Below are 19,288 nucleotides of genomic sequence, written 5' to 3'. Positions count from 1 at the left end.
ATCCGTTCCACCCTTAATTCCTCCTTATAAATGCAAATGTCACTGCCTATTACCTACACTACCAGACAGTTTAATTGCTCCCTCAACTCCTGCACCCCGCCCCTCAACGTGACCTTTACCCCCATTCTAGTTCGCTGACACGTCTCATTTACTGTCACTGCCAACCTCTATTCTACTTTTGTCCTCCCGGTAGCAGCAGTCTCTGGCTCACCTGTGCTGTCCCGGCCGGAGGTGGGAGGCTAGTTCCTCACGCTGATGATCACGATTTCCGCAAAATTTCCTTCCCCTCCCTGCACAAGATGTCGACCAGCAGCTGTCACCTGTATGCCGGAAGTGACAGTGGTAAGGATAGAGGACTTCCGATGTCAGCTGTACAATACCATGGATACCAGATACGGAAACGATCTCTCACTAACTAGTGTGAAAGGTCGAAAGAAAAGACAGACAACAGTGCGATAAAATTACGGCCATCTTGAACATATATAGGCATCGCTATGTTGAGGTGAACTCCTGATGTGTTTAAAAAAAAATATATATATTATATTTTCTGAAAAGTATAATAATTATAAGGAATTTCTTTTGTTAACCTATGTCCTTGAATTATGTGAATTTAACGAGGACGTAAATGCAAATTCAAATGTCACTCGTTAAAGGGATGGAACTATGAATACGCTAGCGCTCCATTTTTCAATCCCACCGGCGGTGCGATGTTCGCGCCGCGGGTCACGCACAGCTGTCTGCTCCTCGCCACGCAAGTACAGACGGCTTTAGTGGGAATAAACAGTCATTTATTTGAAACAATTGTAAAATACTTTATGGAAACCAGCGGTGTAATGCATTCAAATAAATGCCAAGGCCGGCTGATGGAGAGCTGAGCTGGGGCGTTAAATCACCCTGCTTAGGAATTCAGTGGCTGCGAGCAGACAGTAAATCCGCGGTGGCACTATCCGGCGACGGCAGCGCTTTGTGACGCCGGCTCTCCACCGCTACAGCACCCTCTTACCCACTGCGCCTCGCGGACCTCGTACCCACCGCGCCTCGGCAGCCCGATGTATGTATGCGACACGGGACTGTGGAGCGGCGGCCGCTCCCGTTTTTCTTCATCCTCGGTCACTACAACGTAACCTTCTCTTACAGCAGTCACTGAAACGTTACAAAAAATAAACTGGAGACTTAACAAGTAAGCTACTGCCCGGCCGCCATCTTCGGAGAAATGACCAAAACAAACCTTGAAAAAATAAATAAATAAACTACCGCCGCAACGACTTTCTAAAAGGGGCGAAGAGCGAAAAAATCGCCGGAACGCCCACGAATCTGCTCCGACAATGACTGACAGATCTCTCTTCCAATGGCTAGCCTCCATTTATGGAGCTAGCCAATGGAATAGAGAGGCAGGACAAAGCCCCGTACTGTTCTAACATAAGATTTCACCTGTGCTACGCCAGGCGAAACCTAAAAAGCACACAGCTCCTTCGTCTTCTTTGGCCTAGCGTGTAATGCAGATCAAGCAGACTGCTCTTTTACCAAAGACCTGCCGCACTAAAATGAAACTCTCAAAGCTAATATGCACAATCAAAAATCGAGCGTATTGCACCACCACAATATACTGCACACAGATGACAATTACTGACAATCTCAAGGAAATGTCAGGTTAATTGCCAGATCTGGTCGGCGTCACACAATCATGAATGTGTTTAGTCTTGTAGTTTGTCTACCAGAATCTGTACTATACCAATAGTCTTGCTTTATTATAAAGTATAGTCTTTGCTGTCTAATGTATAACATGTTAAACATGTTAAATCCACATTTTGGATATTGCTTGTTGTCTGAGATACACCTGTGTTTGGCTGGCGGGTGAATTCATTGACTGGTATTACATTGTTGTTTACGGAATTTATTCTAGTTAAATGAAAACAAACCAGCTACAAACAGTTGCTGAACTGTTCAGATGTGGACAGTTGATCCATCTTGATTGTGCCAATCATTTCCAGCTCATGTCTGGGTTCTGTCTGTCATGGAATGTTGCTTTCTCAATAGCATATATGGCATATGTTATCTATAATAAATTAAGCTGATGCAGTGTTTTAATTTCAAATGTAAAGGCTGAGGGATTTACGAAACAAGTCTATGATTAATGTTTTTTTTTCTTTTCACTGTTGAATCTTTTTTTAGGTAGTGATAAATTGTGCTATTCCCAAGGGACTCAAATATAATCAAGCTACACAGACTTTTCACCAGTGGCGCGATGCAAGACAAGTGTATGGTCTCAACTTTGGCAGCAAAGAGGATGCGAATGTCTTCGCAAGTGCCATGATGCATGCCTTAGAAGTTTTAAATTCACAGGAATCTGGTAAGGCTTGTCATTTTTGTACTCCAAGTTGGTTGGCTTACTTGTGTTCTTGGTTCTCCCTCACAGTTTAAGCATGTGATGTTTAACATGGTGCACATAGTGTTCTCTGCAGAGGTACTGATTGTACTATTGATTTTTCCACGGGACGGGTGTAGTGGGTTGTTGTGAGGGTAATCTTTCACTGAAGTCTTAAATATATGCGCATGAGAGAAGGCATGCACTATACACATTTCAAAAATCTTGTAGTTGCGTTATCTAAACCCAACATAAAAGAAATAGACCAGAACTTAGGAAAGCTTAGACACACATTCAGTATTTTCCTTGTTAACCATTATAAAATGTCAGATACAGTACCCTGGTTCCTTAAGTGCTAAATGTAGTGAAGGCCTTCTTACCAAACACTTATTTGCTTCACAAGAGAAAGTGGAAGATAGGACCAAGACAATGGTAAATTTAGTTTGGTTGCACCAGGCTTAAACCTACTCTCTGCCAAGGTGCTTTCCAGGTTTGCTCATTGGGTTAAATGAGCTGACACAATTTGGTTTCTTAAACTAGTGATGCTGTTGACTTCCACCCTTCTGACACGGGATCGTACAAGCTCTGTTAAGTGGATGGTGTATAATTTCAGATCCACGCCACCCCTTACGAAGCGCTCCACCGTGATTCAATCCTGGCTCAGGGAAAGGTGTGGTGCAAATGCCAGAGCAGCTGAATCCAGATCACGCGGCTAGTGGTTCAATCGCCGGCGGCAGCTCAGCATCATGTCACTGGTCAATAGCTCACATAATCTCCCCGATGGCCCCTAGCACCTTGAATCCATTAAAGGGGCGATATATTTGCACTTTACCAATAGGAATGATTATAGTGTTGAACATGCAGCCCTTCCATAGTGCTAAATCTCTTTGCTTCACCTTGGGCAAGAACCTTAACCTATAAGACATGTCAACTAACTGGCCAAAGGCAATCCATCGCAAATCAAACTCCTTTGAGGAATCAATCCATTTATCCTGAATCTGGATTTCAAATCAGCAGTTCAGTGCCTTGTACTCTCAATGATGTTATATGGTGTGTCTCTTGTTATAGGAATTCCTAAACTACACTTTACTTGGAAAGAGCCCTAGATGCCAGGTTGGCTTACAGGCTCAAATGTTTAACCCACCCCCTCAATCTTGCATATTGTATTTGCTTTAAAGCTGCTTTCCACAGAATCAAGGGAGTATCTCCAGATTATCAATTAACCACCACCTATCTTGCCAAAAAGTTGGTCATGCCAGGTGGCCAATGCTGCCTTCTCAGCTCAGACATCCTCCTCGACTCCTCTACCTTTATGAAAACTTGAATACTAAAGCACCACAGGTTATGCAAGTCCATTTCACCAGTCTTTAGCACAACCTCACTCTATGGAGTTTGCAACCAGCCAGTGAGGCTGGGAATTAGTAAACCCACCTAGAAGCGTTATACTAACTTTACCAATACAGTGGTGGTAATAGAAACTGATCCTCTCTGCACACATTTTACCTTACCATCTTTGCTTCCAGTACCTAAAAATGGAGAGGCTCAATTTCATGGGGGGAAAAAATGTGATTCAACAAAGCAAGTTCCCCATAGCCCTCCCACAGGGCAAATGCGCATTTCGTTTTTACACGTGCTGAATTTGTAGTGGTTGGTTAGGCTATGTGAGTGGGAGCATTTAGATACAGATGCAGGCACAGCAACCCACGAGAAGCTGAGCTTTGGGGTATTTGAAGTCCTTGCACCCATTGGGGCTAGGGTTGGGGATGATGGATATAAGATACAGCTCTCAATTCTTCATTCCTCATCCTCGCCCAGCATCTACACTTCCACTGTTAAGACTTCGCCCCACTGTGTGGCACTTGTTTAGGAGCTTAATGGTGAAAGATCCAGGAGGTAACATAAGAGACAGAACTAGAGATGACAGAGTTGTTATTCTTCACTAGATCTAGTATTTGCACATTTCCGCTAACCTTATTCTGTAGTAGGGGATCTCTGTGTATAGTCATAATCTAGTGAATAGTCCCGCCCATGTGCGTGGACCCCGGCAATCAAAAATAATCTCTTAAACTGCAAAGACACTTAAGAGAGAATTTAAAGACAAATAATGCTGTCCAGTATTTCAACTAGAAATTCCACCAAAAAACACCACACATAAAACAGACTGCAGTTTCTACCATAGAGAAACCTGCCTCCCCCAGTCAAAGACTCTGGAATGATAGAGAGGAAGGTAGGGACAGACAAGCCCCATAGGCTGCCATTATGTGGCTTAAATAGGATACTGTGCCTTTAAGAGAACTTTCCAGAACTTCTCCCAGTATCCCAGAATGCATAGCAGGTCCCTCTACTTTCAGTTCTTTTTTCCGGCTCCTGCTTACAGGACCCTGGCATTGAGCTCTCCCTTTTTCAAGGGTTTATTGGAATTGTTTTTGCACTTTTGATTCTAAAAGTGTTGCAGTTTACTTCTTGGTGTTCTCTTCTCCTTTTTGTGCTGTTTTAGGCGTTTTGGGGCTCCAAAATGCCTGGCCTTTTTGTTAAGTGCCCAGCATGTGAGAGGAAGAAGGCCAAGAGTGACCCCCATGATGTCTGCATCGTGTGCCTTCCAGAAGATCATGTCCCTGAGGATTGTGTCATCTGCCAGCAGCTTTCTGCTCTGACCCTGAGGGACAGATTGAAGATCAGGCTGGCTGGCCTGGAGGATAGGCGTCTGCGGGCTGCAGGTGGGTCTGGGCAGCCTGGGAAGGTTCCCTCTGCCTCTGCTGAGGCCCCTGGGGGGCTCCCCGGGGGCAGGAAGTCCAGCAAACGGTCCCATTCTCCGTCGACGTCGATGGCATCGACGACGGCGTCGAGAGGGATGACGACGGCGTGCTCCCCTTCTCCCCGGGGCTCCGGGTCGAGATGCTGTGGCGGCTCAACGTCGAAGGAGAAGCATGTCGAAGCCACCGTCTACGTCATCGTCTTCGTCGAGATCTTCCTACCGACGCCGAAGGCAAAGTGACGTGCATCGGCGCTCGCCGTCGAAGCGGCACCGACGCTCGCCATCGAGGCGACGTTGGTCGTCGAAGACGGAACGCCCGACGTCGAGAGGGCGACGTGCGTCGTCGCGGAAGAGGTCGACGTCGAGGAGTCGACGGTCGACGCCGAGGAGACGGCGATCGACGCCGGAGTCCAGGAAGCGTCGTTCGACGCCGGAGAAGCGTCGCTCTGCATCCAGCAGACAGCGGTCAGCGTCGGAGTCGGTCACCTTCTCCAAAACGGCGCAAAAGGGATTCTAGTCCCAGAAGTCACGCTGCTTCCAGTGGGGGACGCAAGAGGAAGCGGTCGCCTGCTGATGGGGCTGGCTCTCCGCGCCCTTCGCCTAAAGAGTCACCGGGCTCGGTGTACTCGGAAGTGTACACGCCATCTCGGCCCAGGACTCCGACTCCTCCCCCTGTTCCTAAGGAGGACCCTCCACCCAAACCGCCACTGCCTTCAGGAGATCCTCCTCCACCTCCGGTCCCTCCGCATGGGCCCACCCCGCAGCCGAAGGTTCCTCCTCCGAGGTTCACTTCCCTGCCGTCCCTGCCTGTTCCTCCTAAGGGGACTCCAAAACCGAAACCCTGGGAGGAACCGACGAAACCCCGTGAGGAACCAAGGAAGACCCCTCCACGTAAACCGAAGGAGCGCCCACGAGCTGGCAGGTCTCGCTCTCGCTCTGGGAGGAAGGAGAGATCGCGGCGCAGATCATCCACGAGATCGAGACACCGCCGTAGGAGACGCGAATCTCGCTCACACATGAGGTCCTCTGGGACCAGGGATTATTCCCCTACCCTATCGGGGTCACCGGACACCAGAGTGTCCCCGATAGATGACCTGGTGGCGTTTCAGGACCTCCTGTTGAGGGGCGCTGCGAAGCTAGGCATATCCCTGACGGTGCCTACTCCGAAGACGTCGGTCATTTTCGAGACTCTACATCAAAAGCACCTGTCTCGTCCTCTCCTGCCTCTGGTGCCGGGCCTGGAAGAACCGGCTATGGCTCTGTTTCTCACCCCGGCTGTGACGAGGGCAGCTCCATCAAGATTGCTAAAGAAGTACCGGGCTCCCGACTCGGATCCGGCCTTTTTGAGAACGGAGCCTCCGCCTGACTGTCATCGTCACGGCGGCCCGCAAGCAGCATGCCACCACTCCGTCCTCCACGGTTCCCCCGGACAAAGAGTCAAGGTGGATGGATTCGGCGGGGAGAAAAGTCTGTGGAACTTCCGCTACCTCCATGAAAGCGGCGAGTGCCACGGCTCTGTTGGGCCGATACGACCGCGCCCTCTGGGACTCCCTCGAGCGCTTTGCGGAGCATTTACCTCGGGAGCAGCGTGGAGACTTCATGGAAGTCCTGAGTGAGGGGATGCTGGTGGCCAACCAGATAATCAGCGCGGCAGCGGACTCTTCCCTGTTGGCGGCTCACAGATTTTGTCACGGAATCAACCAACGGCGCCACGCATGGCTCCGGCTTACGTCCTTGAAACCGGACGCACAGCAGAGGGTGGCCAATCTGCCGTTCTCCGGTGAGACCCTCTTCGGGAAGCATGCGGATGATGAAATGGCCCGCATGAAGGCGGAGGCCAAAACGCTGACTGCTGTGGGCCTGGAGAAGCCCAAAGAGACCAAGAAGCAGTACCGCCCCTTCCAACGGCGGTTCGGCGGACAAGGCCGAGGACGAGGACAGTCTTCGGGGCACTCGCAACAGCAGTTCCGTAAGCCGTTCCAGAAGCGCCAGAAGGGCAGGGGAGGCCAGCAGTCGGCTCCGGCGCCCAAGAGCCAGGCTGGGTCTAGGCCCTAGGTACTCACTTCCCCCGGATCCGTTACCCACTCCGGTAGGGGGAAGCATCCAATTTTTTCTGGCAGAGTGGAGAAAAATTACTCAGGACAAGTGGGTGCTGAATATTGTTTGCAATGGATACAGTCTTCGGTTCACCAGCCCTCCTCCAGCTATTCCCCCGGTCAGCTCGCAGTTTCAACTGTGCGAGCTTCAGGCGGAAGCGGATGTCCTGTTGAGGAAAAGGGCGATAGAAGACGTACCTCGGTCTCAGAGAGGAAGAGGTCTGTACTCCCGGTTCTTTCTGGTTCGCAAGAAGGACAAGAACGAGTTCAGGCCCATTCTGGATTTGCGACAGGCAAACAAATGGATTCGCAGAGAAAAGTTCCGCATGCTGTCGTTGCATCAGATTTACCCTCAGTTGCAACAGGGAGACTGGCTATGCGCTATAGACCTACAGGATGCTTACTTCCATGTGCCCATTGCACACAAACACAGGAAGTTCCTGCGGTTCCAAGTCGGCACCAATCACTATCAATACACAGTACTCCCATTCGGAATGAAGTCTGCGCTGAGAATGCATGGCGGTGGTAGCAGCGCACCTGAGGAAGCACAAGGTGTTAGTCTACCCGTACTTGGACGATTGGTTGATCAAGGCATCCTCCTTCTCGGAAGCGCGAGCACACTTCCAGAAGACGTGCGTTCTCTTGAACAAGCTGGGGCTGCACATCAACATGGCCAAGTCTGTCCCGACTCCGGTCCAATGCATACAGTACTTGAGAGCCTCCATCAATACGCTGTCAGCAAGCGTGTCTCCTTCGGAAGAGCGACGATTATCACTCCTTCGGAAGGCTCAGGCTCTTATGACGACTCCATCTACGACAGTGAGGACGGTGTCTTCTCTACTGGGATCGATGGCCTCTTGTATCTTCCTGACGCCACACGCACGGCTGCACATGAGACCGCTGCAGGAGTGCTTGGAGTACCAGTGGGATCAGAGGAAAGGATCTTGGGACGACAAGATTCGACTGTCGCTGCATGCTCTTCAGTCTCTGAAGTGATGGTGTTCGGCGGAGAACCTCCTCAGAGGGGTTCCCTTTCACAAGGACATTCCCACACAGACTGTCGTGACGGATGCGTCTCTTCTGGGATGGGGAGCGCACTCGGGGACTCTACAGATTCAAGGCACGTGGTCACCGATGGAGGCCACGTATCACATCAATTTCCTGGAACTCAGGGCTGTTCACTTGGCGCTGAAGGCCTTTCTTCCGTCCTTCCGGACCAACTCTCTGCTTGTACAAACGGACAATACCACCACGATGTATTACCTCAACAAGCAGGGCGGCTCGAGGTCGCGCACTCTGTCACAGGAGGCGCAGACGATCTGGCACTGGCTCCTGGCCAGAGGACTGACGATAACGGCCACCCATCTACCAGGTGTGCAGAATGTTCAGGCAGACGCACTGAGCAGACTGCTCCAGGAAAACCACGAATGGGTCATAAACGACGAAGTACTAGGAGAAGTCTTCGCAAGGTGGGGAACTCCAGACGTAGATTTGTTCGCCACCGCCGAAAACAGCAAGTGCAGAGACTTCGCCTCCAGGTACTTCCAGCAAGGGACGCTGGGGAATGCGTTATGGATCAACTGGACGAACAGTTTTCTGTACGCTTTTCCCCCCATTCCCCTGATTCCGGCGGTGCTCATCAAGCTGGCCCGGTCCAGAGCTCAGATGATTCTCATCGCCCCGGAGTGGCCCAGGCAGTGGTGGTTCACGGACCTACTTCACCGGTCTCTCCTTCCTCACATTCGGTTGCCGTGCAGGCCGGACCTTCTCACGAAGTTCGGGGGACGGATGTTGCACCCCAACCTCTCGTCTTTGAGTTTGGCGGCATGGCTCATGAGAGAGTGCAATTTGGCCATCTGAATCTGCCCGATGATTGCATGGACATACTGAAGGAGTCTAAGAGACCTTCCACTCGGACGTCATATGCTTATAAGTGGAAGAGGTTTTGTATCTGGTGCCAGTCTAAGAACCATGATCCTACGACCTGCAAGGAAGATGTCATCCTTCCTTACCTTTTACATTTGGCGCAGTCTGGCCTTAATGTCCATTCCATTAAGGTGCATCTTGCTGCGTTGACTGCCTACAGGAAATGCCCTTCACAGACTTCCTTTTTCCAGATCCCTGTGATCAAAGATTTTCTGGAAGGTTTGAAGAAAGTATTCCCTCCTGTCAGGCTTCCCTCGCCTTCATGGGAATTGAATGTGGTGCTGTCCAGATTGATGAAGGAGCCTTTTGAACCTATTCATAAGGCTTCGTTGCAGCACCTGTCCTGGAAGGCGGTGTTCCTCGTGGCCATTACATCGGCCCGCAGGGTGAGTGAAATTCAGGCGTTGTGTTGTAATGAACCTTATACTGTATTCCATGCTGCTAAGGTTGTTATGCGTACTCGCCCTAAATTTCTTCCAAAGGTTATTTCTGATTTTCATGTCAACCAGACTATAACTTTGCCTACGTTTTTTCATAACCCTTCATCCCCAGCGGAGAGGTCTCTCCGTTCCCTGGATGTGAGGAGGGTGTTGCAATTTTATCTGGATAAAACCAAAGATTTTCGTAGGTCTGACCAGTTTATCAATTATGGATCGGTCAGGACGGGTCTTGCGACCTCTAAGCAGTCCATTTCTAGGTGGATTGTGTCCTGCATACAATTGTGTTATCAGAAAGCTAATAAGACCTTAGGAGGTAAGCCTAAGGCTCATTCCACCAGGGGCAAAGCTGCCACGACGGCTCTGCTCCGTAACGTGCCGATTGCTGAAATATGCAAGGCAGCCACTTGGAAGTCGGTTCATACCTTTGCTAAGCATTACTGCCTGGACACTGACGCCAGAGCAGACGCTCAGGTTGGGCAGGCTTCGCTGCGGAATTTGTTCGCACAGTAGTGGCGTTATATATTATTCTCCACCGCCGCTTTGGTGTGGGGATGGGCTTGCCATTCTATTCACTAGATTATGACTATACACAGAGATCCCCTACTACAGAAGGAGTAGTTTCTGTCCTGTAACTCCAGGTTCGAGGCATGTGGGCTGCTGAATTCATATCTGTGCATAGATCGCCACCTAGTGTTGGGTCCGGATGATTGCACATTGTTGTCCTGGAAGAGTCTTCGAAGTATCACAAGATAGGTGGCTCCTCCCCTGGACTACAGTGCGCATGGGCATCGCCTCCATCCCCAGATTGTTTTTTTCCGCCATTGGGTTCGGATGTGTTTCGGTTCCCTCTGTCGGAACCGATAGTTGTTCTATTTCTACTCGAGACCAAAAGGTCTTTAGGCTGGGCGTCGGTATAGTTGCGTGCGGGTTTTCTTTCTGACTCTCAGCTCCGATTTCTTGCTGCCCTTCCACGTGCCTTCGGCGCGGACGGGCCTACATTACACCTCTAGCCATGGAGCGGACTCCATTTAAAAAGTGTCCGCTGTGCCACTCAAAATATTCGCACCTCGACGTGCACCCTGTGTGCAATACCTGCTTGTCGCCGGATCACCGCGAGGACACCTGCATGGCGTGTTCGAAATTCCGGAGCAAGAAGACATTGAAAATTCGCCGGGCCAATCGACTCCAGGCTCAACTATCGGCTGCGGCGCCCCCTCCAGAAGACATTTTCCAGGAATCTGTCGAGGTAGAAGACGACGCGCAAGACTCGGACTCCGGTCCCGTGTACGATGAGGAGACCTACGACGCGGGTGAGGAGGACTTTGACGAAGTCTCCGACGAGGTAGGGGACGACGATCAGGCTTGTGCCACGATGGGGGATAGCTCAGAGGAGGAGCATCCCCAACCAGACTCAGGGGTTATACCCCTTCAAACGGCCCAGGTCGAGGGATCGCCTTCGGGCCTTACCCAAGATCTCACTATAAGTCCTACGTCCCCGCCTCCGGGCCCGGTCACGGACATTTCGGAACCATCACTTCAGTTGATAAAACCGAAAGTGAAGCCAACTGGTCACGCGCCATCGGATCCGAAACCGAAACCGAAAGTGGCGCAGGTGATGAAGGTTCTGGAGGCGTCAAATACAAAGGCATCCAAAATGGCCGACCAGAAGCGTCGCGCCAAAATGGCCGACCCGAAAGCATCCGGGTCGGCGCCGAAGGCGAAGATCTCAGATGCGGCTGCATCGGCGCCGAAAGGGGTCGTGGACCCGAAGACGGCTCCGAAGAAACGTCAGGGCGACGACGCCGATGGGCATGGGCCGCCGGCACCGGAGAAAGTGCCCTCTGTCGTTGTGGATCTCGAGGATGAGGATTCGCTCGAGCCAGTCCAGCCCTCTCCAGCCTTCACAAAGAAGGTGGCGGAATCCTTGCAGCGGATTCGAAAAGCCGGGGTGGTTCCCGCTCGGGACACTGTGGCGCCTCAGACTACCGCGGGCCACAAGCCTATCCGTTTCACTCTCCCGCCCAAGTCGGCGCCGAAGGCCTTCGCGCCGAAGCCGGGCGGACCCGCTAAGGAACCATTGACACCCAAAGCTGCCTCAGCGGTGCCAAAGCCTCGACTCCAGTCACTTGCGGTCGAGGAACGTCGTGCGGTGTTCATCGACGCCAACACCGGAAAACTGTCGCTCCTCAAGAGGAAGATCACGACGGAGCCGGCGTTGGAACCCTTTAAGATCCCTCTTAAAAACAAAAAGGACTCTGCGGGATCTTCGGCTATGGTGGAACCTGTGTCCCCCCAGGCCCTGGGGCACTCGCCGGCGCATTCAGTCGCAGTCGATGCCGACGAGGAGGATGCCGAGTACACCTATCCGGCGTACTCGGATCCGGAGGAGGAGCCTGTGCCCTGGACCACCGGGGCCGACAACGAGGACCCGCAGTCGGGTCAGGACACTCAGCTTTTCGCCGCCAAGACGTCCCCTACAGATGACTCGGCGGCCTTCAATGCACTGATAGAGAGAGCTGCGGCCAACCACGACGTCGAACTACACTCCGACCCCGTGGATGTGGACTTCTTGTTCGACACCTTCTTGGTGGCTGAAAAGTCGGTCAAAACGCTGCCGATGCTTAAGGGGGTGCTCAAGCATGCCGCAGATGTCTTCAGGGAACCCACACGGGCGCGTGTGGTCAACCCTCGGATCGACAGGAAATATCGGGCAGCACCCACAGATCCAACGTATATCAAGGGACACTTGCCATTGGACTCCTTGGTCGTTTCCAACGCTCGGAAGAGGGCAAACTCTCAAACAACTGGTGACGCTCCTCCCCCAGATAAAGAGTCGAAAATCTTTGAAGCCTCAGGCAAAAGGATCGCTGCACAGGCAGCTAACATCTGGAAGATTTCTAACACCCAAGCCCTGCTCGCACGTTATGATAGGGCACATTATGACACACTTGAGGCCATCCTACAACACCTACCTGACCAATACAAGGAGGCAGGGGAGATGCTTATTCAGGAGGGTAAACTCATTACTAACGCATCCATCAAATGTGCACTGGATGTGGCAGACACGGCCTCCAGGGCTATCAATACAAGCGTGTTGCTTAGACGCCATGCCTGGCTTAGGATTTCGGGGTTCAAACCCGACATCCAGACTACTATACTAAACCAAACAGTCAATCCTGACCATCTGTTTGGCCCTGAAGTGGATGCCTCCCTGGAAAAAATGAAAAAAGACCAGGAAACTGCCAAGTCAATGGGGGCTTTACAAAGTCAGCAGTTTCGGGGTGGCTCCTTTCGCCGCTCAAATTCAAAAGGCACCTCAAGAGGACAGGCATCCCAATCCACACAATATTACAAGGGTAACACCCAAGCCTCGTTTAACAACAAGGGCAGAGGTGGTTACAGAGGCAATAATGTCAAGGGCAGGGGACGTGGAAACAATGGCTCCAGGTCCACCACCACCAACCAGCAGTGACGTCTTGTCACTGCCCCCCGACCACACAACACCAGTCGGGGGGAGACTCCAGCAGTTCCTGCCGGCGTGGGAGTCCATCACCACAGACAGGTGGGTGAGGTCTCTTATCCAGTACGGGTACTGTCTAGAGCTTACGTCCATTCCACCGGACATACCGCCAAGAAACCGTCCTATGTCCAGCGAGCACTTGACCTTGTTGCAGCAAGAAGCTCTACTCATGCTGCGAAAAGGGGCGATAGAGCTCGTTCCATTGCAGGAACAGGGAACAGGGGTTTACTCCCTCTATTTTCTCATCCCCAAAAAGGACGGGTCCCTCAGACCGATCCTGGACCTCAGGCCCCTGAACTGGTACATCCTCTCGGAGCACTTCCATATGCTCACGTTGCAGCAGGTGCTTCCCCTGCTTCAACAGGGGGACTTCCTGGCTACACTGGATCTGAAGGATGCATATTTTCATATCCCCCTGCATCCTTCACACAGGAAGTATCTCAGATTCACAATCTTAAACCAGCATTACCAGTTCAAGGTTCTGCCGTTCGGGGTCACCACAGCACCAAGGGTATTTACAAAATGCCTGGCGACCGTGGCGGCGCATCTCCGTCGCCAGCACGTCCACGTCTTTCCCTACCTGGACGACTGGCTCATTCAAGCAAGGACAGAACAGCAGTGCGTCGACCACGTGTCACGCACCATTCATCTCCTGCACGATCTGGGATTCTCTCTGAACTACCCAAAGTCCCATCTCCAGCCCGCCCACGTGCGACAGTATCTGGGCGCGACAATCGACACTCTGGCAGCCACTGCGCAGCCAAATTCAGTGAGAATCGCCAGTATCCAGGCGCTGATCCAACGATTCAGACCCCAACACTCGCTTCCAGCGAGGGTGTTCATGCAGTTGATAGGCATGATGGCCTCCTGCATCTCCATTGTCCCGCACGCGAGACTACATATGCGTCCGCTTCAGGAGTGCCTGGCACGTCAGTGGACTCAGGCTCATGGGCAACTGACAGACCTAGTGTTGGTGAGCGGTCGGGCGTACAACTCTCTGCATTGGTGGAATCCACTAAACCTTTGCAAGGGCCGACCATTCCAAGAGCCTGTCCCACAGATTATCCTGACAACGGACGCCTCTCTCCAGGGATGGGGAGCGCATGTACTCCATTACACTGTGCAAGGACTATGGACGCTACAGCAACGGAAGATGCACATCAATGTGTTGGAACTGATGGCAATCTTCATGGCCTTAAAGGCGTTCAAAGTACATCTGTGCAACAAAGTCGTGTTGATCCGGACGGACAACATGACAGCCATGTACTACATTCTGAAACAGGGAGGCACACACTCTCCACAGCTGTCTCATCTGGCTCAGAGCATGTGGAAGTGGGCCATTCAGAGGAACATCTTCCTCATGGCAGAGCATCTCCCGGGCAAAGACAATCAAATGGCGGACCTGCTCAGCAGGCACAGCCATCAGATGCACGAGTGGGAGATACATCCATCAGTACTCCAACCGTACTTCCAAAGGTGGGGTCATCCAGAGATAGACCTATTCGCCACAAAGGAGAACGCAAAATGCCAAAGCTTCGCCGCCAGGTTCCCACACCCGCAATCACAGGGCAATGCGATGTGGATGAACTGGTCAGGCAGATTTGCGTACGCTTTTCCCCCAGCACCTCTGATACCGCTGGTGGCACGCAAGCTCAGGCAGCACTCGATGACTCTCATCCTGGTTGCTCCAACGTGGGCTCGCCAACCATGGTACACCACGTTTCTCGAACTCTCCGTGGTACCGCATCAAAGGCTTCATCTCACTCCCAGCCTTCTGACGCAGAGCCATGGCGACATTCAGCACCCAGATCCGCAACAGCTCAACCTGGCGATCTGGCTCCTGAAGTCCTAGAGTTTGGCTACCTCAATCTTCCTCCCGATTGCATGGACATCATTCGGGAGGCAAGGAAGCCCACTACTAGAGCTTGTTATGCGGCTAAATGGAAGAGGTTTGTCATCTACTGTGCTAACCACGATATTGACCCGCTAGATGCTTCCATTCAAAACATCATCTGTTACCTTTTTCACCTGTATCGATGCAATCTAGCGTACTCTTCCATCCGCATTCACCTGTCTGCTATGGCAGCATACCTCCAGAATAGGCAGCACCTGTCACTCTTTAAGGTCCCTGCTATCAAGGCCTTTCTGGAAGGACTCAAAAGGGTCATTCCACCAAGGACCCCACCAGCTCCAGAATGGAACCTCAATGTGGTTCTTACGAGGCTGATGGGCCCTCCCTTTGAGCCACTGCACTCTTGTGAGCTTCAGTTTCTGACTTGGAAGGTTGCGTTCTTAGTAGCAATTACATCGCTACGGAGGGTTAGCGAGCTGCAGGCGCTCACCATCCAAGAACCTTTCTTCCAAGTACATGCTAACAGGGTGGTGCTCCGCACTAACCCTAAATTCCTACCCAAAGTGGTATCACAATTCCACATGAATCAAACAATTGAATTGCCGGTGTTTTTCCAAAACCCAGAGACGCTGGCGGAGCGCATGCTCCATACCCTTGATGTGAAACGGGCTTTAATGTACTATGTAGACAGGACGAAAGATTTCCGCAAAACCAAACAACTTTTTGTTGCTTTTGCCACACACCACAAGGGAAACGCTATCTCCAAAGCGGGGATTGCTAGATGGATAGTAAAGTGCATTCAGATCTGTTACGCTAAAGCTAAGCGCACTCTCACTATCCCACCGAGGGCCCACTCCACCAGGAAGTTAGGGGCCTCTATGGCTTTCCTAGGTAACATTCCCTTAGAAGATATCTGTAGAGCAGCCACATGGTCTACCACACATACTTTCACTAAACACTACTGTGTAGACGTGCATTCCAAACAGCAGGCAGCTGTTGGTCAGGCTGTTCTAAAAACGCTTTTTCAAACTGCTGCAGCTGGCACGGGCGACCGCCGATAATGGAGGGACTGCTATGTATTCTATGCACAGATATGAATTCAGCAGCCCACATGCCTCGAACTGCAAATGCTACTTACCAGTATGCATCTGTTCTTGGCATGTAGGGCTGCTGACATTCATATCGCCCACCCTCCTCCCCGGCTCCTGTAGCAGCTGCAGTGTTCATTCATATATACACATATGCTCATAGCATGGCCATCACTCACATTCTTCACTCCATCTCTGCCAATGGCTAAAAACAATCTGGGGATGGAGGCGATGCCCATGCGCACTGTAGTCCAGGGGAGGAGCCACCTATCTCGTGATACTTCGAAGACTCTTCCAGGACAACAATGTGCAATCATCCGGACCCAACACTAGGTGGCGATCTATGCACAGATATGAATGTCAGCAGCCCTACATGCCAAGAACAGATGCATACTGGTAAGTAGCATTTGCATTCTGTAGTAGGGGTATCTCTGTTATAGTCATAAGCGCCCGCCCTCCTCCCCGGTGGAGATTTTTCATCATGTAAAGAATGCGACAGGTCTGGCGTGCTTCGCCTTCAAAAAGAACTGAAAGTAGAGGGACCTGCTATGCATTCTGGGATACTGGGAGAAGTTCTGGAAAGTCCTCTTAACACCTTGGCTGCTAGGGGTTTTCCCGCTGTGCGCTGCTTCTTGTCATATCCCATTGTTCATGACAAAGCCAGCTCGTCATAAGCGCAGGGCAGGTAACACTCATGACGAGCTGGCTTTGTCATCAGCGCTGAAGGGGTTAAAGGCACAGTATCCTATTTAAGCCACATAATGGCAGCCTATGGGGCTTGTCTGTCCCTACCTTCCTCTCTATCATTCCAGAGTCTTTGACTGGGGGAGGCAGGTTTCTCTATGGTAGAAACTGCAGGCTGTTTTATGTGTGGTGTTTTTTTGGTGGAATTTCTAGTTGAAGTACTGGACCGTGTAGCCTGTGGATATAGGCTGCATTATTTGTCTTTAAATTCTCTCTTAAGTGTCTTTGCAGTTTCTGCATTATTTTGACAACTTAAGAGATTATTTTTGATTGCCGGGGTCCACGCACATGGGCGGGACTATTCACTAGATTATGACTATAACAGAGATACCCCTACTACAGAACTGGAGTTACAGGACAGAAACTACTCCTTCCAACTCATTGACTACAGGAGAACCATGTTGGATTACAGAAAGATGAGTATCACTGTAGGTGAGATTTTGATCTATTTTGGGTCCTTCTCATAAATGCAAGAACACAGCTGCCAGCTCCACTCTGGTGCAATTGTCAAGTCAGCGCTACACCAAACATATTCACGAGAGTAATTTCAAAGAGCTAACCAAGCGACACTGTGATTTCAGGAAAAAAAGCTTTGTTATAGGGACTGAAATCCCCCATTCAAAACCGACTTCTACATTAATGACGTCCACAGAAACTTCACCTATCGCAAGTTCACTGCCCCAAGTATAATCTACAGATACCTAGTCTTTCTCGTTCCTGTTACCTTAACCATGTTCTAACAGTGCAGTGAAGTGTCGTCGCTTTGAGAATATTGGGCTCAAAAATGCCGTCTTTCACCCCACAACAGGACAAAAAACTGATTGCATGAATAGTTGGGTGAGCTTGTAGGTTTAATTCTGTTACTATAAATTCTTCTGTCAATCTCCCACTACAAATCGAATGCCATCTGCACTGACTGCTAAATACGATGGCAATAGGGCTGCAAAACTAAAACTATGGGTGCATATGAGCATTTCACTGTAAGGTCATCCTGCTGCCTATATATTCATGTCTAAGTGCTGTGACAATCACCCATACCACAAAAGTGCTAAAAGCACATCTCTTCCACCACCCTCTTTCAATAGTATACCCTTTGTGGGTGAGAGATCACATACTGAGGCGGTAGTCATACAGAAAACAATCTGAGGTCAGATCTACTGTTTAACCTAATCTGAAGCAGTGATTTTTCTCTACCAAAGAGAAGGTGGACAGATGTGTTTTTTGTCGCCCTGACTTATCATGGCTTGTAATCACCACATCTTGTGTAGCATGCAATGAGGGGGAGCACCAAGGTTTAACAGTGACAGTAAATTCCTTATTACACGCTTTGCTAGTGCATATGCCAGTCATAAGCTGTTTTTGGGCATCTGCCTTCTCAATCAGTAGATTTGTAGAGTGCTTCTCGTCATCCGTAAGGGTATCCAGATGCCCCAAGCATCCAGTTGATTAGCCAGGTTTTCAGGTTCTTTATGGAACTCTGAAAGATATGAGGCGGTCTATAGATGAAAGGGTAGCTCATTCCGTGCTAAGTAGGAGGAGCGACCTCTGAATCTGCTCCGCCATATGCGGTGGTGAGGGTTGGAGAAAGGGATGTGGAGTGGAGGTGTCTGTTGGGCTCCTGGAAATTCCGGCAGTTGTTTAAGTAGGTGGGTCCACAGTTGTGTAGGGCTTTCTATGCATGGGCTAGGAGCTTGAATTGTCATCTTTTCTATACACTTTGAGTCTGTGATGGCATATGTAATTGTAACCTTGTACAAACACCATAAATGAGGACCGTTTCTCAGAATAATCGAATCGTCCTTGTTGCGGCCATTGTGGGTATTTTTCTTGCCAGTTGGTGGTCCTCTTGGCCACACCCACACCGCTCTGCTTTTTTTCTTCAAGAATTTCATTTTTTAGTAGGGCCCTTTCACAGCACTTTTAATTTAGGTGTTGTGTACACCACGTTTCTGCTGCTTAATTCCCTTTTCAGTGTATCCATTTTCAGTGTAACTGCAACAAATGATGGACGGAATGCTGAATGATTCAAACATTCTCCCCAGTCAAGAGATCTGGGTTAAATCCATCGTTCTTTTGCCCACTACGCCCGCCAGTTTTGACCCAGCCATATACAAATCAGCCTTGACCCTGTGCCTCATGGGAACAGTCAAGCCAGGTCCTCCCTGGACCGGAAACTAGCATCCTGAGACCGGTTTCGGGGTATGTCACCCTTCATCAGCCAGGGTCGGTTGAATCCAGTGGCACAGTGAGCAATGGACCTATGTCTGGGCATACCCGTCACACTTGGGGCGAAAAGTGTAACTGCATCAAATGATGGACGAAATACTGAATGATTCAAACATTCTCCCCCAGTCAAGAGATCGGAGTTAAATCCATCGTTCTTTTCCTCGCTTACCCTTTTCCTCGCTTACCCTTTTCCTCGCTTACCCTTTTCCTCGCTTACCCTTTTCCTCGCTTACCCTTTTCCTCGCTTACCCTTTTCCTCGCTTACCCTTTTCCTCG

General features: G+C 50.6%; 1 protein-coding gene across 5 annotated transcripts in view; it reads left to right on the top strand.

Annotated features, from left to right (window-relative positions):
* The window catches only part of ENAH (ENAH actin regulator), a 799,370-nt gene that overhangs the window by 291,085 nt on the left and 488,997 nt on the right, over positions 1-19,288 (top strand). For all 5 annotated transcript variants that reach the window (XM_086926161.1, XM_086926157.1, XM_086926158.1 and 2 more), the window contains exon 3: positions 2,173-2,350. In XM_086926161.1, coding sequence (XP_086782287.1) covers positions 2,173-2,350 — 178 coding nt within the window. The remainder of the gene's footprint in view (positions 1-2,172; positions 2,351-19,288) is intronic.

Source organism: Lissotriton vulgaris, chromosome 6 (assembly GCF_964263255.1).
Source record: "Lissotriton vulgaris chromosome 6, aLisVul1.2, whole genome shotgun sequence".
Taxonomy (NCBI): Eukaryota; Metazoa; Chordata; class Amphibia; order Caudata; family Salamandridae; genus Lissotriton; species Lissotriton vulgaris.
Note: the sequence above shows the minus strand (reverse complement) of the source record. Positions and strands in the feature narration are given on the sequence as shown.